The 25,406-nt window shown below is 36.2% G+C and overlaps 1 protein-coding gene across 1 annotated transcript; it reads right to left on the bottom strand.

Moving 5' to 3' along the window:
- On the bottom strand, positions 1-22,634 carry LOC130798544 (protein SPIRRIG-like). Its single transcript, XM_057661581.1, has 19 exons — positions 21,951-22,634; positions 18,888-18,957; positions 18,709-18,794; positions 16,946-17,081; positions 16,785-16,841; positions 14,984-15,160; positions 14,290-14,481; positions 14,102-14,167; positions 12,760-12,874; positions 11,399-12,567; positions 10,412-11,102; positions 10,221-10,323; positions 9,018-10,120; positions 7,258-8,908; positions 4,085-7,102; positions 2,963-3,271; positions 2,535-2,841; positions 2,271-2,417; positions 1-1,684 (listed from the first exon to the last, which is right to left on the bottom strand). The coding sequence occupies exons 1-19, from the start codon at positions 22,184-22,186 to the stop codon at positions 512-514; spliced, it is 10,806 nt and encodes a 3,601-aa protein (XP_057517564.1). The 5' UTR covers positions 22,187-22,634; the 3' UTR covers positions 1-511.
- Between the last annotated feature and the right edge of the window lie 2,772 nt (positions 22,635-25,406).

Here is a 25,406-nt window from a genome sequence, read left to right as displayed (position 1 = left end):
TGGTTAGAATAAGGAAGATTCAAAATCATTCCAACTTCCTTTAATAAAACTCATGAATCATGGTAAATGATCCATAACTTCATCCCCTCTTTACCCCAAAAAACAGGGAGGAAGGGGCGATGTAATGCTATACAATTGATCACACACAGCCTCTAATTCATCTATTTACATACAACATTTAGTATATTAGTAACAATATTATCTCACAAACCCGAGAACACTGCCTTTCACGATGTGACTCAAATCCAAGCATCAATCACATCTACAATGATCCTTCTATGTTCGAAGCCTCATTGACAGGGCACTCAACTATCGAAACTTCCTGCAATTATCGCACTTTCACATTTTTACGCCACGAGAGCCCTGTTGTCATGCTACAACTGTCTTTCCTCGTGGATAGGCACCACCAAACTCTAGCAAGGTTCTATTAGTGAACTAGCTGTAGCCTCAAAACCTAGCTAAAGAGCTGCAAAATGGATCAAATAAACCAAATTTCTAAAAATAGAAATCATCAACCGAGGCTAGATGCACTCCTTAAGCTCTCTCCAGGCAATGTCCATGATAGCAAATGTCCGGCTGAGTCACCACTCAATAATTGCTTCAGATCAGTCGTCAAATGAAGCGCAGTAACAGGGTGCTTGTGTGACTTGAGTACCTTGTGAAGCAGTAATTTGTACTCTGGTGCTTTTCCGAGAGCCAATCCAACTGTTCCGTTGGACGATGCCTTACTCTGGGCACTTTCCTTGCTGGTACAATGAACCATTTTCCACACTTTTACGGCACCACTCTGGTGCCCAGTAACATACCAATTAGTATCCTGCCAATCTGATGATGTTGAGCTTGCCACCGATACAATAAAATCAGATGGAAGCTGGGAAGTGTTGATTACTGCAAGGCAATCACCATTGATGCTCCAGATAGCAAGCAAAACTCCAGCTGCGGTTATAATATCACCTGTGAGGTCATTGACATAAACTGCTGAGATAGGTGACGGGAACTCTGGAAGTTGCCTAACGAAAGATAACGAGCTCAGGTCCCATAAAATAACTGTGCAATCATCTGAGCCACTGACAACCAACATATAGGGCTGGCTCACATAGAGGCACGACACCTTAGCTGTGTGAGCAGCGAGCCCTTTCTCTAATTGTAATTGGCGTAATCTGCGAGGACTGTCCTTGTGAATTCTCCAAACAGAAACCAATCCATCATCACCGCCCGTAATCACAGTTTGACCATCTTGGCTGACACCAACACACTGAATTTGGTTTCCTCCATGAAGATTTTCATGCGTTGATAGAAGTTTGTCTTGATCATAACTCATAAATCTCAAACTACGGTCAGGAAAACCCCAAGCAACATATTTTGCAAAAGTTCTTGGTTTAAGCACATTATTTGTACTAGCCAGAAGAATTTTGTCATTTATGGTGACAATTTGAGTTATGGAGGATGAGGTCTTTCGTACATCATGAGGAACAAGATTGATAGAATGCTTCAAAGGGTGAGGAGGCTTTCTCACAACTTTCCTCTTTACATGAGGTTTTTGAAATAATTGCTTAGGAGTTTGTCCAAAGTGATTAATTTGTGCCAGAATTGAAGCTTTCATAGCAGGGTCCGTAACAGAATCAATGTCCACACTACCTTCGTAAGTGTAATGATAGAAAACATTTGTTGCATCCTCCGCAGCCTATCAATAAGGAAAGACAAAATTTTAAGTGTTGCATAGCAACTAATAAGAATAAATAAGAAAAAAGAAAAATGAGACTTAAGAAGAATAACCAACAACAATTACAATCTATCTTTACAGTAATTTAAGACATCGAATTATAATAGAAATCCCTCACAATGTCATCGAGAATTATAAACCAATAAGCCATATCTTATACAAGCATTTTCATGTGTATTGCTTCAAGCGTTGTATGATAATGAACTAGTAAAGCAATTAAAAAGAAAATCACCCAAAAATTACCAAGCACTAAACTATCTACTTCCTCCATTTGCTTATACATGCAGCTCATTTTTCCAATCATATTTTGTAACTAAGTGAGATCTTGCTAGATTCACAATGATTGCAACTTTAAACATATCAATTTTCCACAGTTTTTTAAATTGCATAAATTAAAAACTAAGGGTTAAAGGGTTGTACCATAATATAAAACAAAGAAAGTATATGTTAGACAAGTTTACGAAAAAAAACCCTAGTAAACAAGATGTCAAAAAGCATGTGAGAACGATTGCACAATCTTTGACCTTGTAAACAACATATCACCTACCTTTCCTCTTTGCTTGTGGCCAAATATGAGGTCTATCCAGTGATGTAGATTCTCTGAAACATAATCGCATTCGAGTGCTTCCCTATGCTTTCTGATGAATTCCCTCACACTTCCTTTTGCCCACGGAGGTAAGACAACATCTCCCACCTGTTGACCATGAAAAGAGACCACAACGGAAAAATATAAGCCTATGTTCAAAAGAACCACTGTGAGACATATTTTTATAACGACAATGGAAGGAAATCTTCGGAAAACAAGCCTAACCTTTTCTCCTGACTGTTTCTCCCCAAGGTCAAGATTGAAACTATTGGCAAGGAACTCAGGCATGTAGAAGAACTCTGGAATCAACTCCTTCACATCAGAAGTATTTCCCTTTCCAGCTGCACTACCCCATGTGTCACGTATACTATTGAAAAGACGATCAGCATGATCAAACTGACCACCTTGCAGCTTTTGATTTTCAGCACTAAATGGGGGAAGACGTACTAAATAGAATAGAACTATTCCAGCACTAGAATAATGTGAGCCATAATGAAACTTCGGAACCTCTGGATCATCCCAGCTCTCATACCTAAGATTAAAATCAACATTCTAAATTATTGAATTCAAATGGACAATCTGTTAGGACATTGTGCCATTAAAGAAAGTCAGAATACTCAAGAAAGCACAACATATATAACACATGAACAAACCTCTTCCTGAATTCCTCTTCACCTTCAGGCGTCTGACAACCCATTGGTTTGTCAAGTTTGCGAAATGTACTGGGATTTGACAAATCTAGATCTTCACTCTCATAATCGGCAAGAACCCAAGGAAAGACGGGATACTGCGTGAGATCACTGTATCCACGTCCTGCCAAAGTGTTCAGGTGCATGAGATATTGAAAATTGCTAATTTCCCCGTTTTGCCACCTCTTGGAAAAAGATTTAGCCATAAGCTTGAAAAGGCGGCCACCTTCATTGCTTTCTTGTTTTGATGCCCCTGAAATGGTTGTATCCAACCTGTTGCAAAATTGTAGATGTCACTCAAACCACTCAATCAAAAGGGACAAACAAAGGGGAGATTCTAACAAGTAGCAAACAATTTGTATTGTAATTAGAAAAATTAACATAATGTAATATCAATATAGGACTAAAAGACATAAAAGACATTCTGAAAACTTAACAGAACTACTAAAATATAAGAAAAAAAAATGGAAAAAGACAAGTCAAGTTCATGCCTTTCACCATACAACAAAAAAAATAAATGTAAAAAATAGCAAATTCAAACAGTGAGTTCCTTTTAAATATGATTATATGAGACACAACGAAATAATGAATTCATGAGAGCTGCACATTGAAGAAATCTACAGACACAATCGATTTAATGCTCCGCCACATTACAAGGCTTCTTAACAAGTGAAAATATGGTGATCGCAACATCTAACATAAAGTAAAACAAAAATCCTCAAAATCTAACTAACATGAAGCAATCAATAAGCCATAGACAAATGAAACATCAGAAACCAAAAGGCATGAGTAGAATAAAAAATTCTAAGGAGAAATTTTTTATTTGCATACAAGAAAACCAACATGACTTTTGCTACCACTTGTGAAAAGGGCCCCTCATAGGCCCAGAACATTTAAGGAATTAGCTTATAAAAATCTAACCGGCTCCACTTCATTTCAAACAATTCGGGTCATCTAAAAACAAAGAGGCAAGCAAATATAACCAAATTTCAGATAATACACTTCTGCCCACATCTAAAACATAAGTTAATGTGTTTCAATCCATAAGACAAAAAAGCAACAAGAAATTGCAAGTTCAGAACGTACATGCTGTTTCTTGGTAGATTCATGGCAACGAGATTTCTGAAGACCTCATCTCTCTCCTTCTTGTGAAAAACCAGGAGATCATTACATCCATCCATGCTAAAAATCTCAATGGCAACCGGTCGCAGCTGGTAATCACGCTTCAAAATTTCATGTACACTATCAAGCTTCCACATACGCCAAGGATGAGGCAAAGTACCACTTGCACAGACTTTCTCCTTTCCCCAAGCACCTCCATTGTACGCCCAAGCCCTACCGCCTGCATAAGTTTTGACAGTAGCAGCCCATGAAGAAGTTGATTTGGATTGAAAATCCATAAACATTGCATCCTTCTTGACTCCTAGCGCCTGATCAATAACAGATAGTTCATCTTCTGATTCCTTCTCACAGATACACCCAGAACCATTGACATAGAAGTTCTCAATGACATACAAGCAGAGTTCTCCAATAAGAAAGATACCATCATGTTTGTCAAGACCAACAACTCTCTCACAATTATACCTGAACCGTATCTTCTCAAGCGGCTCTAGGTAAGGCCGAATTAGATATTCCCCATTGTCAAGTAACTCTCTCTCTGATTTTTCCTCGGTAACTCTAATATCATCAGTCTTCGTCAAAGAAGACATTGCTGGAGATTCCAACTCAGATCTTCCATGTATGCTTTCAGAAACAGGCCCTGAAGATAATACACTAGACTGTGCACCAAAGTCAAGTGCAGAATGAAGACTTGCTTCATTGATACTACTAGCACGATCATCAATTGGTGCTGCTCTAGCAGAAGAAATTTCTCTAGCATCTTCAGAATCTTTGACAGAGAACTCATCATATAGCACGTCATCCAAAGATAACTGCTGGGCACCATCCACTAAAAGTTGAGATAAAGAACCTGAGCCAGAATCAGAAGCATCAAGCTCATTTTTCTCTTTGGAAAATTCTGACTGACCTAGATCAAACTGCCAATCTAACACATTTTGAATGGTATCAACTTTCAGCTTGCATCGCTCAAGCTTTTTCCGCATTCTGTATGGACCTTCAATGGGGCAAAGTTGCCACTCGGCTTCTCCTGTCTCAGGAGACTTACGCATGGGAAATATACCTCGCTCATGTACAAGCTGCTGAAGATGTGTCTGCCACTCACTCTCAGCATGAAGAACCCATCCGTACTTATCCTGACGCACAACTCGCAATTCTGTTGACATTGCATCGCGGACATGGTCAAGTGCATATCTGCGTTCTGTTATCTGCTCCCAGTGTTTTACATCTAATCTAGCCAATTCTTTTGATTTCTTGATCATTTCATTTCCACGATGATTCTCCATTGACTTTATTCGTATTCCTGGAAACTTAGAAGATCCATTAATTGACTGCACCCACATAAGGCCAGCGCCTTGCTCCAGAACTCTATTGACAGTGTGTTCAGAAATCTGAAGCCATTCGAAAAAACTTGACAAGCTTCCAGTCAAGAGTTTGTCAAAACCACCACGTAGTACATCCACACGACTTGACTTTGACACAAGCAAATCTTCAAAAGAAGCCCTACGATGAACTAGTAGAAATTTAAGGATATCCATTGCCATGTTCCTAGCATTAGGTCTTTGATCACGTAGAAGTGATATCAGATTAACACAAAGACACGAGTTCAATTCAGTATCCACATTACTTGGACAAAAAACAATTCGTATATGAGCATCCAATAGTTGTAAAACAGTGCAAACATTAATCCCAGTTTCATTTTCATCTAGCCGAGAGGTGGTTGTTTGTCCTTTCTCATTTAAGTTTGGTATTCCTAAAGATGAAAGAAGATCATCTTCTCCAATGGTACCCAGAAAAGATGGAAGAAAGCAATACAATATCATCCTATTTGTGTTCTTAAGGATTGCACTTATATACGGATCAAGTTGCCTATTTCCTCTTCCAATAGATAATAAGCCTTTTGCAACTGGATATGCTTCTTCAATCCGGCCATCTTTGTTGGCCAATTGAAGCATTGATAACAAGAACTCCAACGTTCTCAAAACCCCAGTGGGTCTCGGAAAAGCACCCATGTAGACACGGTCAACTATCATGCCACATAATATATCCAAATTTGATGACCAGCGATTCTTATCCAACTTTTTGGAATTTTCCTCGTCATCACGCAGAAGACGCCTTTCCAGAAAGTTCATAACTCTACTAAGGCAAAGACCCTGAAACACTAGCACAGCTTCGATATCAGCATATACAGGGACATTCTCCAGAAGGCGTTCCACTATCGGCACAGCTTTTATCTGCTCAGTCAGAACATCAGAAAGAACTTCAGCCAAAAAATCTAGAACTGCAGTTGCACCGGCAAAGCATGGTCCTCCGCCGTACCCAGAATCATCTATTTCAAGCAAGAGCTGAGAATTTATTACAAAAAAAGGGTTTTCAGCAGATGCTCCTCGAGGACTAAACTTCTTATCAGCAATAGAATCACTTTCACTCATCGAGTTAAAAGATGCCAAGGAGTTATTTGCAGTTTCATGAGTTTCATCTGTGAGCGCAGCTATACCTGGGGACGCCCACTTTGAGCCTGATCTCTCAGATAATATGGGTGAATTAGGCATTGCAAAAGATGTGGAACTGTGAGAATTTGCAAGGGTGCTCGGATCAAGTGTGATTCCTATTTTTGGGACGTTTACATTGGTGACATGAGGAGGGATTGTGGTCACTTTGTCAATGGCTTCATCATCTACGTTCTGATTAACAGTGGGTTCTTGTGCCACAGTCAATATGTTCACTTCTGGCTCTCTAACGGAGACACTCAAATCGTCTCCAACTGTAATTCTGCCATCGATCGGCATAGGCATCTCTTCTGAGCTTGTGCTCACCTGTTCTTGAGGGAAACTTCCAACACTTATAGACAACTTTCCGGACTGATCATAATCCTGAGGCAAAGTAGAGAATGTATTCTGAGAACTATTAGTATCTTCAAAGTCATTGACGTTCTTCTCCTCTGCTTTAATAGAAAGCTCTCTTGCAAGTTTAACGGCATACGAAGCCCTGAAAATGCGAGCCAAGTCTTGTAATTAATTAGTGCACGTCCAAAGTTGAAATATACAGAAGAGAATAGGTACAACTAAAACTCCTAAAACAAAGATATTCTCTACATATGCTACTCAATACCAATATATGATGCAGAGTAGACAAAAGCATACCTCGCACATGAGAAATACAGCTCAACACAGTTTTCAAGAAATTCCGCTCGCCTACAAACACAAGAAAATGGGGGGTACATTTTCGCCAAATCAACCATGAACCTCAAGACTGAAGTCGCAGAAGCAGGGGCTGATGCTTCCCCGCCCATCAATCGTGCGGCATATGTTTTGTGCATTAGAGCTTCACCCTGAAGTTCTCCAATCATATCAGAATTTTCTTCCGCCAACTCGGCAACGAGGCTAGGACCAACTTTTGATAGATTACCAGTTTGTTGGGCGAGCATTGATTGCATGCTCAGCCGATCAAATGTAGACTTTGCCATAGCAATAACCGATTCCAGGAGTTCCACAAATTTTAACTCACTATGATCCCCATCACTGGGCAGCAGAGCATGGAAATCCAGCATGCGGACTTCAGGTAATCTTGGGTAAACCGGCTTACCAAACATCAAACAGAAGAGAATATAATATATGTCTGGTGAATCATAGAAACTTGGAAGCACTCGTGTCAATCCTGGATAGCCACCACTTGTTCGAAACTTGAGAGCAAACGTCGGGGAAGATGTCAGACACACACCAAGAAGAGTCATAATCCAGCGCATACTAGAAGGATGAACAGCCTCGTCAAGAAAATATGTAACTATCCTTGATGACACCACTCGATGCCACTGCTCAAGTAACTCCTCTGATTTTATGGTCACTTGCAGATCTATAAGCATTTCTAGCAACATATTACGCACAATGACATGCTTCCCCATTGATTCTCGTACAATCTGAGAGCGACTAGTCAGCTGGGGCGGATCAAATGTCATAATTACAAACCTAACGACATTTTCTAGTTCAGAAGCAAGAAACCCATCTTCCAGAATAACTCCAAGTAAAACAACTAATTTCTCCAAAACAGGCACCTCGACATCACCTCTCTGTAAAGTAACCAGCAGATGCTGCACAAGATTTATTCGTCGAAGTATAGTAAGATTATGATATCTGTACCAATGAATGGACACCAAATGCTCTAGAAAGCTCAGCAGTGCAATCTGGATAGAAACTTGTGCAGTCACCCATAGTGTCCAGTCCAATAACACATGTTCAATCATATCGGCATTAGAGAGGACAATGCAATTAGAATTCTCAGCAGGCATTTCAACTGTCTCAAGCTCTGATATATGACTATAAGTATCTTTCTGTGCCGAGAAGTCATCCAAGTCCCCAAGAGATCCAACAGAGGAAAACTCATCCCGAAACTTGGATAGATTAAGCTCCTCAAAACTGGCCTCTGGAGCACTTGTCGCAGGAGACAAGCTAATATGAGTAAAAGCCAACTTCTTTGGTTCAGAGAATGAAGCCTCACAAGCAGCAATCTTGAAAAAAATCTCCAGACAATGCATGTCAAAAAGTGACATTCTACGGTAAAGAAATAACGATAGCAAATGATATCCACGGCAAGCTTGCATTTCTCTCACATTTTGTGGATTCTGATGCAGAGCACATGCAAGCAGGGTCAATGCCATGTGTAGCATGTCCTTGCTCTCTGCCGCCTCAACAAGAGCAAGAACCGAAACCATGCCGCCAATCGGATGAATTATATCACCAATTACACAAGGCTTACAAACATAGATGTCGCCGTTAAGACGTCCAAATCGTGGAATACCTGCCATACAATATAAAATACAAAAGAAATTAAGCCATAGCTTCTAAAATAATCATTTATAAAAGACAAAGTGATAAAAAAACTTGCACAATAAAACTAGTTAACATACCCCCTATTGGAGATGCAGCAGCTGATGTCGGGTCTACAAGATTGAGCAATGATAGCGTCCCAGATGATCGAACAGGCTCTGTAGATGTACCGTCAAAAGCAAAAATTAGCTTCTTACCTGACAGCTGCAGGGATAGGTTTCCAAGACGCTCTAAATCCCAGACAATCCCACTTCCATCTGCCCTAGAGTTGCCTGGCTTGGAAAAACTGTCGGGCTTCTGTGTTCCAGAAACTGAAGTCACATCAGCCTCCAATGAATCTAGTATGGCCATGGCATCCCCACCGCAAGCTTGATTGGGAACAAACCGCAAAAGGTCTGTATCTTGAAAGAGACCTCTATATCCTCTACCAAGAATGTACATGAAACAGATACAGCCAGAAGAAAGCACTTCTTCAAAAAGATAGCAACTTCGTAACTTCCACTGAAGTTCACTAACTCTTGTGTGAGTGGCTGGCGTACCTATCGTTATCTGCAAAGGTTTTCCTACAGGAGATGGAGAATATCCAAGCTTCCCTGTGTATCTTAGTTTCCCATTGAGATATACGTAAGCAGTACTAGCTTGAAACAAACCAGCCAAAGCATTTGGTTTGCTGTGAACCACGGCAAGATGATGCCATCGACCTTCCTCCAAGTCAGAACCAGAAAATGATAGTGAGGAAGAATTGCTCGTTGCAAGTTTTAGGACTCCATCCTCTTGAAGATAAAGCTCTGCATAGAATGTATTTCCACTATCTACAGATCCAACAGAAAACAATCTCAAAATTTGTTGCTGCTGTCCGGAAGAGCTTAGCTTCCTTGGGCCAACCTTGGGTTGGTCAGGCTCCTTTGTCGGCGACTTTAAGAAATTCTGAAACTGAAACCAGCAAACAAAAGAATAACCAGCTACTGGAGGCCAAGATCTTTCCCCAAGTGAGACTTGGATACAAGCATGACCAACTTTGCTCATGGCCATCTCTACAAAGGGAGCCAAAGAAACACTGTCCGAAGCCATATCCTCCATATATATTAGCCTTTCCATCATACCAACAAGACTATCACCAGAATTTTTCTTCCTCAACTGAAGAACATATCTGACAAGCAATCTAAGTTCATTTGTAGACAACCTAAAAATGAAGAAATAAATACTTGGGAAGTCAGTCAACTGTCAAAGTGTCAAACAAGGAAGAAAATAATGAAGTGACAACAAACTGAAAAACATCCTACCTATATGCACCCAGAACTTCAACAATCCTCAAAGTATGTGAAAGTAAGGGTGATGAACCTTGAAGAAAGGGGTGAATCATCTCTAACAGAAGCTCCACACAACCTAAGATAACATTGAAAACAGAAAAGTTACAGAACTGTAAACAATATCATGAACAAGATGATGAGCCAAACAACATTATGGTTCCTACCGACAGATGTAAGGTTTTCCTGATTAAAAGGCCCAGCACAAGCAAGCTTCTCAATAAGTTCCAGAACCTCCAACTGTACCTTAGGAGTAAATAGCAACAAGGACCGTATAATTACCCTAACAGCAGCAGCATTATACACCCTCTCCATTGCAGGATTGACACCACCAGAGGGTGTAGTAAGAAAGCTGGATGATTCAACCTCATCACATGATGTGGCATTTTCTGAAGCCAAGAAAGGAGGAATAACTATTTCAAGAGCGAGCTCTAACAACAGATGCACCACTTGTCTTTCAAAATCTACAGACAGTAACCCTGACTCGCATAAAAGATCATAGAATGTATGTGATGAGACTATTAAGTGCAACTTTGCTCTATTAATGGGGTTTTCACAAACTGCAGCTGTCACCACACGTATTAAGTATGTAAGAACCTTAACATGAATCACAGATTGAGACTGATCCATCTGCTCTCCGTCACTCTGAAAACTATGTAAAGTAGTCAGTAGCAGAGAGAATCCAGTTGCTTCACCAAACACTCTCTGAGCTGAATCATTGAAACCCAAGATGCGCCACAAGGCTCCAAAAATGTCACACTTGGCATCATCATGCAGCTTAAATTGAGAACCTGAAACACTGGTAACCATTCCACTTTTCATAACCTCAAGCATAACTCCCAGTTCTTCAGCGTGAGCCTAGTAAAACAGCATTTGAGTGCCCATTAGATTACTGCAGTCAGGAAGTAGCAGCAGACATAAGCCCACTGCCATCTAAACACAGTAACATCAATATCAAAGCCTTAACCCCAAAAAATGGGGTCGGCCACATGAACCAAAGAAATCGAGAGATCATTGGAAACAAAGACAATGATTCAAGCGTTGAAAATAATACAACCTTAAATAAAAAGATGGTAAACAATAGACCTACAATGCAAAAATTTTCCTTCAAATAAATACAACATGTGGATATCAAATGTCAAAACATTGCACACCTGAGTAACATCCTCCATAATCAAGCATGACAATGTTCGGAGCACCCCAGAGCGGTGAGCATCAGACACTAAAAGAGGAAGAACAACAGCCACACCATTTGCTGATCGGAAAGAGGATTGATTCGTCTCAGCTTTCTTTAGCAAAGAAACCATACAATCCCAAGCAATAGAGGTAGTAGCATCAACTTCAAATAGAAGGCACTTTCCTGAGGCAGAATCCATAAGTTTAGGTGAAGTGATGATTGCATTTTTGCTGTCCATATGTTTCTGGAAGCCACTTGGGCTGGATTTCCTCTCCAAGTGGTTTTGTTCACCATTTTTCTGATCTGGTCCTGACTGAAACTTGTTATTCTTCAGATCATCTAACAAAACCTCAAGTACACCTACTTCTCGCAGGACCTTCTTGTACTGCTGATCAAAAGATAGGAGCTTTACAAAGAAAGAAAGAATTGTATGCTTCAAATCAGATGTAATAGGCTGCTGTAGCAGACAACAGAGTGAAAGCAACTCCTGCTCAGGAATGCAATTCACAACGGTGACAGCATATTCAAGGATCTTTAATATTATTTCTTGCAAAGCAGAAGGAAACCCAGCCATATTCAGGATGAAGAGTGGTACGGTGCGCAATTGTTGACACAATTTATAATTCTCAATATGACTGGAGAATATCTTGAACATTCGGTTCAAAACTTCTGCCTGCAACTCTGTGCAGCCTGCTTTAAGAAATATATCCTGCAACATCTGCACTGCCTCAAGATCTTTAACTTTACCGTTTCCTTTCTCCCAGATTTCATCAGTATTAAGATCAGTTGAAGCTGAACGACTTCTTCCATGGACACCACCTTTGGACTGAGATATTTTAGAGCTTCTGAGTGCAGGTGGTTCTGCTGGACCAGTTTGAGCTAAATTTACAAGAACATCCAGTAACCTAGTAAGTGCAGGCGAAAGATTAGATTTCCTTCCATCTCCTCTGTCTATCACTTCCATTTTTTCTGAATTTCCAATCCCAAGAGGGCCATCCATGACTGAATGTTCGGAGAAAGAATTAGTGTATGTAGACTGATCATACTTATTCTGGGGTATGGAAGCCAGTGTCAACGCAAACTGAACAAGGAAGTGATAACCATGGGCATTATGAATATCCTCTCGGAGCTTAACACTTCCAGCCTCTAAGCATCAGAAATCAATCTTAAAATCAGATTGCCTCAATTAAAATGAAAATATGTATGAAGAATAGTAAATATGAACAATAAGAGAGCAAGTAAAATCTGAGTACAGTGCAATATGCATGAAAAAAATCAGATTGCACTCTGCAGAGATATTAGAATGCAAGCACAAACTAAGTACTAGAAGATACTTACCAGGTCTATGTGAAAGCTCAATGCATTCGAGCAATAAGTCCACAATGCCTATTGTGTAAGCTGGATCACCGCAATCAAGATTGAAATCCTTGACAGCCATTAAAAGAGCTTTTATCTGCAATATGCAACATGCAAAAACAAAAAAAATGCACAGTTACGAAAATATTATTAAGTAATCTAATTTGACTTGACACTTGAAACGAAAAACAAGACAGAGGCAGAGAAAAGAAAGAATCAAACAGTAATTTAAAGAAACCAAAACAGATCATGTCTTTGCCTGTCCAACAAGTACAAAAAAATGTACCCCTAAATACCTATGTATCTCTTTACAACAAAATGAATTTTATACTTATAAGGGTATGCTCTGCAATCTTAGACCCTGTTCATAGCTTCTATGGACGGGATATAATGGGTATGATGATGATGACAACTAGTTGACTGTTACAACCATAATTATCAAAAGGTGAGGAGCAATAAATGCAAATAGACACAAATTTCTTCTGTGGAAAACAGTAATCCCACAGTTTTTCTGTTCCTTCATTTTCATCTTAGTTACCCTTCCCACATTGAAGCCACTTGGCATTGGGCTAGTGTCAATGTTGCTGCTTCACTTTCACCTTAGTCCCAAAAACTGGGTGATGGACCACAATGAAATGGAAATATAAGCTTTGGACCACAATGATAGACACTAAAAGTGCCTAATTTTGTTTGACAGCTTTGTAGTCTGCTTTTCAATAAAGCAGTGGGAAGGAAAGTAAGAGAAAAGAAGAAAAAAAGACAAAATAAGTAAGTATATTTTCTTATGTTTGGTCCGACGGAACAAACTAGCAGGGTATTTTATGTTTGGTTAACTATTTGAAATGAAAGAAATAGAAAGAAGCAAGGATTTTGGGGAAAGCCAAGGTAAACAGTTTATCAATCTCTCTATTCACCTAATTTCCTTGGCTTCTGCGTTCAAAGGAATGTTCAAATTAATAAGCTTTTCTTCTCTTCACGTCCTGTCCTTTCTTTTCATATTCCCTATATTTTATAGAGTCGAGAACGGAATGTCAATTAAGTCATTATCCTCTGTGTGGCTCGACATAAGACTTTGTGTATCAAACAATATTCCAATGAAAAATTTTGTACTATCCTTCCAAATTAATACCAGTATAGCTGGAAAATCCAAGAGACTACCATACACATGTTCCACAGTCACAAGGAGACACTTCCAATCAACGACTACCTTCAATTAAATGACTAGATGATGTCAAAAACAAATATCAAAACAGAGACATTCACTTCTTGTTACAATATCAAATACAAGATATTGAACAAATGTTGTAAGAGTTGTATAGCATACCAAGTGATGTTTCCGAATGTACTTGGCTGCACTGCCATTGTCATTCACTAAAAGCAGACCGAGAATCTGCAAGATTAAAAATTAACTTCAGAAAACACGATTTAAGAAATCTGTGTGGAAGAACACGTAAATAGAAGAGATAAATGAATCGATGGAGAGGGTAGAGAAAACGTCAAGCCCAGACTTGCCTGCATTGCATGTCTGTGAAGCTGAATGGAATGCAAGGGAACAAGACCGTCTCTATATTGCATAAAAACAGTCAAAGAACCATTGACCACCATTTGAAAAAGTAGCTGCAGTGAATCATCCTCAATCAAACTTTGAGCCCCACAAGGGTGGCTAGCTAATGCCTTCATGATATGCACAACACTTCCTTCAACCTGCATATCAAAAGCAACAAAGGTAGACAACGTAAACAAATAGCATTGAGTTTAATTAAAAGAAAACTATTGAGCTTTCCCCATGACACCAGCACAAAAAAGAATGCACGACATAGCAATAATAAACCCTAAGGATTGCCTCTACAATAGCACAATAAACATCTTTTTCTCAGCTAGATGATGTAAACAACTAAATCCAAAAACACACAAAATTTTTCCCATCACACTTTAGATACCAACTAATAAATCAGAACATAACCTACCACTTATTTACAATAAAAATTTCACCCCACCTAACCCATATGATGCAAGTCTCCTTACTAAATCTCTAAAACATAAAGGTAAACACACCTGAAGCCTGAGAACATCAGACATAAAAGCTCCTAACTGAAAGGTTTAAGGTTAACCATAGCTAATTCGAGTTTTAAAGATCTTGCTCTCAAATTCGAGACAATCATTCAATTAGAACTATTTATTAATAAAATGCAAGCCTAAAACTCACCTCGAGCTTACGAGTTTGAAGACTACCAGCACCTGTTGCATCGCCACTTGCTGATTGTTCATTGATGTCAGAATCCTTATTAGCAATAAATCCTCCCATAGAACCCAGAAGAGCATTCAGAATATGTATAAGGCAGCAGAGGATTCCAGAATCAAGAAGAGACTGTTTATCAAGTGGCTACAAAAATCAAATAACAGAACAGGTAAGTAGAATGAATCAGCTGCATATGAATTTCCATTATTTCAAATGGAGCTAAAAGGTTAAGCCATTACCACATTACATTATCGCACACACAAATGATCAGTGGAAACCTAACAAAATGTACCCTTGACACAAATAAGCACTAAAGAGAGATGAATAAGAATCAAAACCACAACAATCCATCAAGTTTGTCACTAAAATTTAAAGATCTTCTAAAAATGAACTTTTACAAGAAAAATAAAGAGCATACTTCTGACATATCTAGTTATACTCTGCATTCTTAAATATTGAAATGTGCATTTTCACAACTCTAGCACCAATTTCGGACAACAATACTTTCTCCTTATTTTATTGCCAAGACTTCCTCAGTAGTTAAATAATTATAATATACTATTAATAAACTATTTGACAGGGTTGCAGAAAAGTGGGCTTGATGTGCTTTGCTTCTGATTTTCTTGATCCCCAATCCTTTTCCAAGTGCTTTTTATTTTTAGAGTGTGATTCATCATTTCAATTTGTGCCAACTAAATATAACTTTTGATCCCAATTTCAGTAAATCATAAATTATATTCATCTCCCTAAAAACAGAAATATGAAAATGGTATTTAGTTGACTTTACTAATGCAAGAAATTAGAATTAGTGCATAATACAAGTTATTAGAAAAAAAAATACCACATGACTATTACTCAAAGATTTTAAACAATAACTACAATATAAAAACCAACAAAGATATTTAAGTGAAAATTATACTAAAACTACTTCTAATCATTAGCTCCATCATGACTGCCATTGAAACCCCCAAATATAGTTAAAGTATTAGCATCGTATTCCCATAATTTAATAAACAACACATCGCTTTATTTAGATTTAGAATACAATCACAATAATGTATACTTTAAGGAAACATTTAACACATAAGAAAAATACTAAAATACCAAATAATTCGGTTTCATAAATGCAAGGATTTGAATCTAGTTGGCTATTATGCTACGGAAAACTCTCACAATGTCAATCTAGATTAAAATCTATTATTAATCTTTATCACTTTACATCATGGGAGGCAGCCACCAAATATAGGGACTAATAAAAGGTAAGAATGACAAAATTAAATTCGCAAACGAAGTAACACAATGCAGTCAAAAATAAAAATAAACCAAGGAGGTATGAATATTGGAAATGACCTAGTACTACTGATTGCTAGAATTCATGTGATGCCTTATGCTTCGTTTAAAAAAAAAACACAAAACGCGGCAACCAACTTCTAAAACATAACCATAATAGTTTCATATCCAGAATGGCACGTTTATCTCCCATTGTTTTCAAAAATCAATGTAGTAAAACATCATCATCTACAGGAGGAAGGCAAAAGATCAGAAAAAAAGAAAATTTTAACATGAACACAAAATTACCAAAGTATCACATTATTTCCTAATTATCAAACAAATTTCAGAGTAAAAGTTTTATCAATGATTGAGAAAGGGAAAATCAGATTTCCTCACACTTAATGCTCATTCATTAGATAGAGATTAACAAGAATATATGACAGACAAAAAAAAAGAAATGTTTTAATAGAATCTCTAAGGAGAGTAAAGAACATACTCCAGATACAAGAAGTCCTATGGCAGTCAGTAAATTTGCACCAGGGCATATACCATCCTGAAAAGAGATTGCATGACAATTAGATAGCAACACTGAACAAAAGAATCAGACAGTAGACCATGAGACCAAAAAAATTAGAAAACATAACAAAGAGGACAAACCTTTGTGACCTCAGAAAAAAAACGTAAAACTTCCTCTACACTTAATGATCTTGCCTTGTTGCTCATTTTTAGTTTCTCAATATCTGTAACAAAAGCCCTTCCAACAACGAATGAAAATATATGCATTTCAACTAACCTGTGGATACAACCAAAATTTTATGATCACTACACAGTTAATGTGGAATAAAGAGCCATTAATTGAAGTCAAAAAAAATTAGTTCTTTATTTAAGATTATAATAGACTATAGTGAATGGCTTAATAAATCATGTGCACTTATTTAGGTGAAATTGCAGTTGATGTTTGTTGTCAAGGACAAAACAGGGAACAACCTAATTGTTATAAAAAGGGTAAGGTTGAGTACATCAGACCCTAAACCTTGCCTAGGTCACTCAATGGCATTGGATCAATAGATGTTGTAAACAGCCAAAAAAAAATCAATCAATTTTTTCCATTTCACAAATAAATGGAACACAACTAACAATCATGAGATCGGTTCTAAACAAAACCAGATATCTAATAGTTTTACCAAAAAATTCCACATAGATTTAGAACATGCAAATGTGAGAAACACATGCATAAGTTGCCAAGAAATGTTGTCAAACATAGACAAGGAAAATACAAGAGACGTGTAAAAAAAAAAAAGTAGGAAAAGAGCAAGTAGAGCTAGCTCAAAATACTGGACAAAAGGTCCAGTTCTATCCAAATTTGATTTACTACATTGATTCTCTTATTTGCTGGAAAAACTGAAATCTACATATTAAAAGTGGATTTTACAGATTAAAACTTACTTAAATCAATCAAAACTTAATACTACTGATTTGATATTTTATTTCTTCTCTATGGTCACCTTTAACACTGATTTGTACTTGATGAAACTTACTGTTAGTCTGTTATAGGTCAAAAAAGATTTTCTTACAGTATAAACTTTTATTTAGTGATAAAGCTTAAAATAGAATTCTGCATAACATTATAATTTTAAGTTGAGGAGAGCAAAGCTTGCTGCCTTCATTTCCCTTTGATTTTTCTTTGAATGAAAACCTAATTATTTTTAAAAAAAGTATAAATACCCTCACTGGGCACATCCACCTTGTATCCTGGCTCTCTTTTTCTTCTCTTTCCGAGTGGAGGTTGTCAAGCAAATGCATGAAATCGATAAATGCCTACTTCACCGATAATTTCATGAGTATCGCACATCGGATGCAAAATAAATGAATTTTTAAGTCAATAAGATGAACATGTCCTGCCATAGATACTGAATTTTAAGCTATGTAGTCCAACAGATTTGTCAAGACTGTTTAAAGCGCCAATATTACTGATAGAAAAACAAGAAGTCGCACTAATAGAATTCTGATAAACTAGCTCAGATTTGCTTTAATATTAAACATTAGCCTGTACTTGCACATCTGTCAGGCAGAATGTAATTTTGCTACTTGCACACCAATTTCATGTTAAACAATGAAACACACAGTAAATGAATTCATTCAACCCATTTTCTGGCGCCACCATTTTCCATTCGCCCAACCCTTACCTTCTAATCCCAAAGATTTACTATGCTTTAGAGAAGAGCTCAACTCTTAAGTTTCAGTTCCTAGACTAAATGCTATTTTTGGAGTGCAAATTCTCCATTCAACGTTCCTCAAGCATTAAAAACTGAAAAGCATCGCATTTTGCTTTTTAACACTATAATGCTAAGCGTAGTAAACATAAAATAAAAACCTCAAAAAAAAAAAAGCAAAGGTAAAATGAGAGGAAAAATAGGTACATCTTAACTAACTGTGCTATATCAGTATGTTGCTTCGCTAATTTACAAAACGCGTCAACAGCCATATTCAAAGCCATTTCCTTTTCCTGCAAGCGAGATAACATGTAAGCATATTAATCCAAACTGAAAAACACAAGAGCGTCGAGTACACTACAAAAACATTCAAAAACATAAGATACCTTCTCCGAACTAGAAGAACGAAACTCTTCCCAGAACCTCTTGAAATCCAGCTCAAGCTCATGTTTGTCCCTGAAAAAGCAATCAAAAAATAACTCATATGTTGATGTCCCAAAAGGCCCAAGAAAAAGCTAGTTTCCAGGGAGAAATGATGAAATCTGTTTTCCTCTCTTTTTAGCTTCTACTCATCTTTTCACTTTTTATGTTTTTGGGCATATGTTTGTTGTGGGACTGTTGGCAAACGAACAGCTCATCTAAGCATCCACAAATACAAATTAGACTGCAAACAAAATGGTCTAAGAAAGAAAAAACAAATAGTTTAAAAAAGCTATTGCAAGCTTGAACAGGTGAAATATCCCTTCTGAGATTCTAAATTCAGAAACACGTGTAAATCAATCTCGAGAAAGTTTTTAGTTGAAAAGGTCAAGCTTTCAACCTATGGTTCAAGCAAACTGCACGGCATTTCAACAGACTCTGCTCTCTCTACCTTTGAGACTAAACCTAAGAAACACGGCTAACAAATGCACAGTAAGAGGTCAAACAGAAATCTAGAAACAAGCTGTATAACAACAAAAGATGCTTCAATTTGCTGAAGCAACAGATGCTGGCATTTAATAACAACAACAATGCCCAAGTCTTCATCCCAAAAGATTAAAGTCGGCTATATGAATCAATATATCATTTTTAATAGTCACCCACATAGATTTTTCTTCTCCATTCATTCAAATTTTCTACCAACTCAATTTGTAAGTCTAGATCCTTCATATTCTTTTCCACTTATGCCCCTCCAAATCATCTTTGATCTTCCCCGACCTCTTTTTAGGTGTCCTAAGATTCAATTTTCTATCTTCGTTACTGATTTACTAATAACATGTATTTATAGCTCCTAAACTTTTTTTTTTATACCTTCGATGCAAATTTTATCCCTCAAAGTATGTTCACTCATCCATTAAAGCATTTACATTTTCGCTACTCTCATCTTTCTACAATGATCCTTTCTAAAAGCCCAACATTATGATCCATATAGTAGCGTTGACCTAATGTCGTTCCATAAATCTTACCCTTTGACTTTAAGGGCTCACCTCGATCACATAATATTCCGGTAGTCGCTCTCTATTTTTGCCACTCACATTAAACTCTATGGGTCATATCTTGTTAAATGTCTTCCACTACTCTAAAATATGGATCCAAGCTATTTGAAGCATCGACTTAGAGCATATTCATTCTCTTTAGCTTTATAATGTCTCTCGAAATCTCGTTTGGACTATTTTACACTTCATGTACTCTGTCTTACTCTAATTTATTTTGAAACTTGGTAACACCAACTCTTATCTTCATCGTTCTAACTTACGATTTACACCCTCCCTGGTGTAAAATACCGAAACAATATCATCGACTAACAACATGCACCAATGAATGTCTCATTGTATTGATCAATTTATCTCATCTAGAACCGCCGCAAAAAGAAAGGGGATTAAGGCCGAACATTGATGAAGGTCAATTATATTTGGAAAATTGTTTATTGCTCTCCCACATATCTTAACATTCGTCTTTACTTCTCAATACATATTTTGCATTATATTAAAGCATTTCTTAGGAATACCGTTCTCAAAATATACATTAATACTGATACATATCTTGCACAAGAGAAAATACAAATGGCTTTATCATTCACGAATATGAAAGTTTATAAAAATCGAACTCTTAAGAGAAAATGCTATCATACAAATCCAAGAAACTTGCCCAAGTGGGATCACTAGACTGTCAAACCCGAAAGAGCAAAAAAAAAATGAGCACTAAACATAGTGCAACAAAAGTTCGCATTTTATCGTAGTCGAGTTGTACAATTTTTCAAATAAATCGAACCAATACTACCCACATCGCAAAGGCCTACAAACTTTGTGCTTTAGAATGGTTCAAAAGATATCTCATGGTTTCAAATAACATTTGGCCATATGACAATCGTATCACCCCATTACAGTCACCCATACCACAACCGCAACCAAAATAGTATTTCTGCACTATGGTACCAAACAATATAGCTGACCAATTTAGAGACTCAAAAGTTTTCTTCAGCTTTCCTATTCCAAAGTTCCATCCCAAAGGCGTAACTCCAACACTTCCACTTTGCAAAAGTCAGTCTCTTATTATATTACGCGAATCCACAAGCTTCCCAAAACATCATTTCAAGTGTTTGTTGAAAATCGTGAAGCAGAAGTTAATACCAACAGTAAAATACAGAAAGAGTACACAATTTTCATCAAGCAATATCTAAAATATTCAATCATGCCCCCCCCCTCTCCCACCTCTGTTGTTAACCTCAAAACGTCCCTGCCTGTGATATATGCATTAGACCCTTCATCCCAACAGTACCTAAGCCTTCACCAAGATAAGAGATTGCAATGCAAGCCATTTCATTTTACCAAAAAACTTCCACCAAAAATCTCCAACGAGCTCAATTTGACCTTAAACATTTAAAGAAAGCTCAATCAAACCAGCTTAAACTAATTATTCTTCAACTACAGTCAAACTCAACATCAACTCATCAAAAAATAACCATAAACCCACATGATCAATATTGAGCTCAATAACACCCACTACACAAAATTAACCAAAGAAAGCCTATTATTGTTGAATAATTTAAAATACCCAAAATTAACCTAGCCCCATTTCAACTACAATCAAACTCAACCTCAACTACATCAAAACAAAATTAACACATACCATAAATATCAACACAGAACAAATGTACCAAAAAATCTAACTTAGTTCAATGATCACAAAGCCCAAATTTAACTTAGCCCAAATTCAACTACAATCAAACTCGATTTCAACCACATCAAAATGATAAAATTAACCATATCATCATTCATCACACAACACCCACTAAAGCAAATTTACAGAAAAATATATCCTAATTCAATGATAACAATGCCCAAATCTATCCTAATCCAATTTTAACTACAGTCAAACTCATATTCAACCACATTAAAATAATAAAATTAACACATATCATCATTCATAAAACACAACATCAACTAAATAGCACAAACTTCCACCCATACCTTGCAGTGGTGAAGTAACTGCGACGCTTTTCGGGTGTCGAATGTGTTGCGCCATTGTAATTATCATCAACCCCAGCTGAAGAAGAAACGGAAAACGCCGAAGAACCCGATAACAACGAAGATGAAGACGACAAAGAAGGTTGCTGCTGCTGTTGTTGTTGCTGCTGAGTTAATCCAACCTTCTCTTTCAAATCCTTAAGCAATGTTGTCCATTTCATCGTTTTTCGTTGGAACATCCGACGACGTCGTTTCTCATCCGACGTACCGGATTACTCCGCACCGTTCGATCCCTCTTTTCTCCGATCAATCCAAGGATCCTACACCGATCTATCTATTTCTAAGCTCAATTCCAAAAACCACAAATCACAAACCAGTCTTTAATTCTGTCAAAGAAAAACAATGAATTTATCAATGTAGTTGAAATGTGGAAAAGTTAATAGATTTTTGCTATTTGAATTTAGAGCTTTTGGAATCAATTCAAATCCCTTTAATTTCGGATTTAATAGATTAGTCGCTGGTTTGCCCTAAATACTGGGAAAATTATCTTATTTCTGCAATAATGATATAAACGCGTTGAAGAAGAACTTTGAAATGAAGAAGATTTTCTTTTTTTTCTTTTTTTTTTCTTTTTTTTTTCTTTTTATTTTTTTATTTATTTTCTGGGGAGTTGTTGTAATGGAAATTTAAAAAAGAAATGTTTTCTCACTCTAGAAAATTTCCTTTTGTTTGTTTGCCTGCTTCTCCTCCTCGTTTCGCGCTCTCCTAAAACGAAAATTTTTCTCTCTCTTTTGACGTCAATGTTGGATCCACGTCTTATAATCTTTCCACGTGGCAGAGAGAGATCGACGGCTTAAACGTGGTTACCTCTCACCTAGCACTCCTTTCTTTGTACTAACATTTATATCTCTTTTGGGTATAAGTTGCAAAAGTAGTAAAATTTAATGGAAGGAAAAATTAATTTAGAGAATAATATAAAAAATCAAGTAGATGATGTATATGAGTTGAGAGTTGTTAATATATATTAATCATCATACTCAGTATATCTTACTCATAGAAATTATAATCAGGGTTTGAAAAGGATTAAAGAAAGACATCAACTTATACCTTTAAAGAAGAATGCGGTGAAAGAGTTTCTCGATTCAAGAAAGATCCTTAGAAAAGAGATCCCTGCAACGAAAAGGAAATGAGTGAAGCTAAAAACCCAAGCGCGCATCTTATAATGAGTTACACAAACAGAGTAAAAATTATGGATGAGATTATAAAAATGAGAGTAAGGCTATTTTCGACAAAAATTACAATTTGATAGCTATTAAAATATAATTCATACGAAAATTGTAGCGAAAATCTTAAACAATTATATGAAATTTAAAAACACTACAAATTATAAATTTATAACGTATTAAAAGCAACTACCTCGCTATTACACGTTACTCAAACTATTACTTCACTAAAGGAGGCATTTTAAACGTAATGTTTTATGTTCATTTAACCATTGACACCTGCTAAAATTGTTATGCCAAACATGTATCCATGGTCCGTGATTGTGAGAGTACAGTATATTATGAGCACATGATAACTATTGGGAAATAATTTATCCTAAAAAATTAATGGAAAAAACATTTATGAGTTGCTTATGAATTTGAATCATTAAAATTTATAATGTTGCCAAAAATACTCATTTCTATCATTTAATGCTAGTTAAACTTTAAATTGCTATTTTATTTAAATTGCTATCTCAACGCACCCGTATTAGTAGAGGTATGGAGTGTTTAAGGAATGTAGGAAAACATAAATTATTTTATTTAGTGGAAAACTCCTATGAAAAATTATACTCTTTCCGATTCGAAGCAAATTTTTCATTTGATTTTTTAACATGTTTATCGATCACTCTTAATTTGTATTTTATTCTTAATTTAATTGTCAAAATATAGTTAAGTGGGATCTTGTTTGATTCGTCTCATTGTAATTTTTATTAATATCATGTTTTAAAAATTTTTAATTATGCACAACTAAAGATATATAGGATTAAATTAATGTATTAAATATAGTGTAAAAATAAATAGGATAATTGATGTGAATTGAGGAAGTAAGATGTTGAGGATAAGGGTGGATGGAATTGGTTTTCTTTATCTTTGAGGTAAATATATGCAAAATGATGGAATTTAATTTCCTAGTCAAACCAAATGGTATCAATCTTTTAAGAATTTTTTTTTTTATTGTCAAATTAAACACGTCTTATTTTTATCTATCAAAATGAAGAAAAATTTTTGAATTTATTGATCTAATACTTTTATATAAAAATCCAAATAAAATTTACATTTAGACTGATTTAAAGAATATTTTACAATCTTTTTAATATTTATCGATATAAAAATTGCTCTTACATCACCTTTATTATCTGCATTACTAAAAATTCACCTGCATTACTAAAAATTCAGCGCTAATGCCACTAAAATTGCATATTTTATAAAATATAAAATAAAATTATCCTTTAATTTATTAATGTATTGAAGCTTTATAGTGAAAACAAATATACATATGCAACGACACCAAGAGAGTAGACTTTGGAGTAGTCTTTACTCCTTTCCTCTCCTAGTCATCTTAAAAAAGTAAATAGTTTCCGATGTTTGTGGGGAAACTGCTTTTTCTTTTTCTTGATTTGGCTATGTTTCAATTATTTTGGAGGTAAATTGACGTACATGAGCCCATCTCATTAATAATGGAGGAGTTATGTCGCTTTTATGGTTCAATTAGCTTTTATTTAGTACTCTAAGTTAAATATTTAAATATAACTATAATTAAAACTAAAAAAATTAAGAGGGTGGAAACTTGATCCCATCCCACAACTTTAAAAGTTAAGTGTGATGGTTAAGGCCAAATAAAAAGAGAGTTAAATGTCAAAAATTAATTTAGCACGTCATTTATAATGCCAGTAATTATAATCTGATTACATTGTTACAATGGTTGCATTTTTCAGTTTATAATGACTATAACTCATAAATGTTGAACTTTATAGTTATAATTTATATTATATTTCATTAATTTATAAATGATCTTTACTCTTAAGCTCAAAGTCTCCATTTTTAATGGAACCACGCCTACTAATTTAAGAAGACACACTAGAGCTATCAAACCCTATTTATCTTTGTTGTATTAGCCTTCACACATCATCATTTTAAGAGGCCGCTTAGATTGAATGTAAATATTTAAGGGGTAAATAAAAGTTAAAGTAGTATAACAAAGTTAGTTGGATAAAAGATTAAAGGATTTGATTGTTTTAGAGGTGGAAGAATTGGTTAGAAATTAATGAAAAATGGATAAAATAACAATAATTTTTCTCATATTGGGGTATAAATTTATCCTGAGAGAAGGTGAGGGAATACTTTCCTCCAAATAAAGGAAATCATCATCCTTTTTTATTCATATTTTTTAGTTTACTCTTATTCTACCTCTTTC

Source organism: Amaranthus tricolor, chromosome 13 (genome assembly GCF_026212465.1).
Source record: "Amaranthus tricolor cultivar Red isolate AtriRed21 chromosome 13, ASM2621246v1, whole genome shotgun sequence".
NCBI lineage: Eukaryota > Viridiplantae > Streptophyta > Magnoliopsida > Caryophyllales > Amaranthaceae > Amaranthus > Amaranthus tricolor.
This window is presented reverse-complemented; position numbering and strand designations above follow the sequence as displayed.

Coding starts and splice junctions, on each gene's coding strand:
- LOC130798544 (XM_057661581.1), bottom strand. CDS start 22,186: ATGTTCCAACGAAAAACGATGAAATGGACAACATTGCTTAAGGATTTG. Junction 2,842..2,962: donor GAAGAGGAATTCAGGAAGAG/GTTTGTTCATGT, acceptor TTTTAATCTTAG/GTATGAGAGCTGGGATGATC. Junction 2,418..2,534: donor AGAAACAGTCAGGAGAAAAG/GTTAGGCTTGTT, acceptor CATGGTCAACAG/GTGGGAGATGTTGTCTTACC.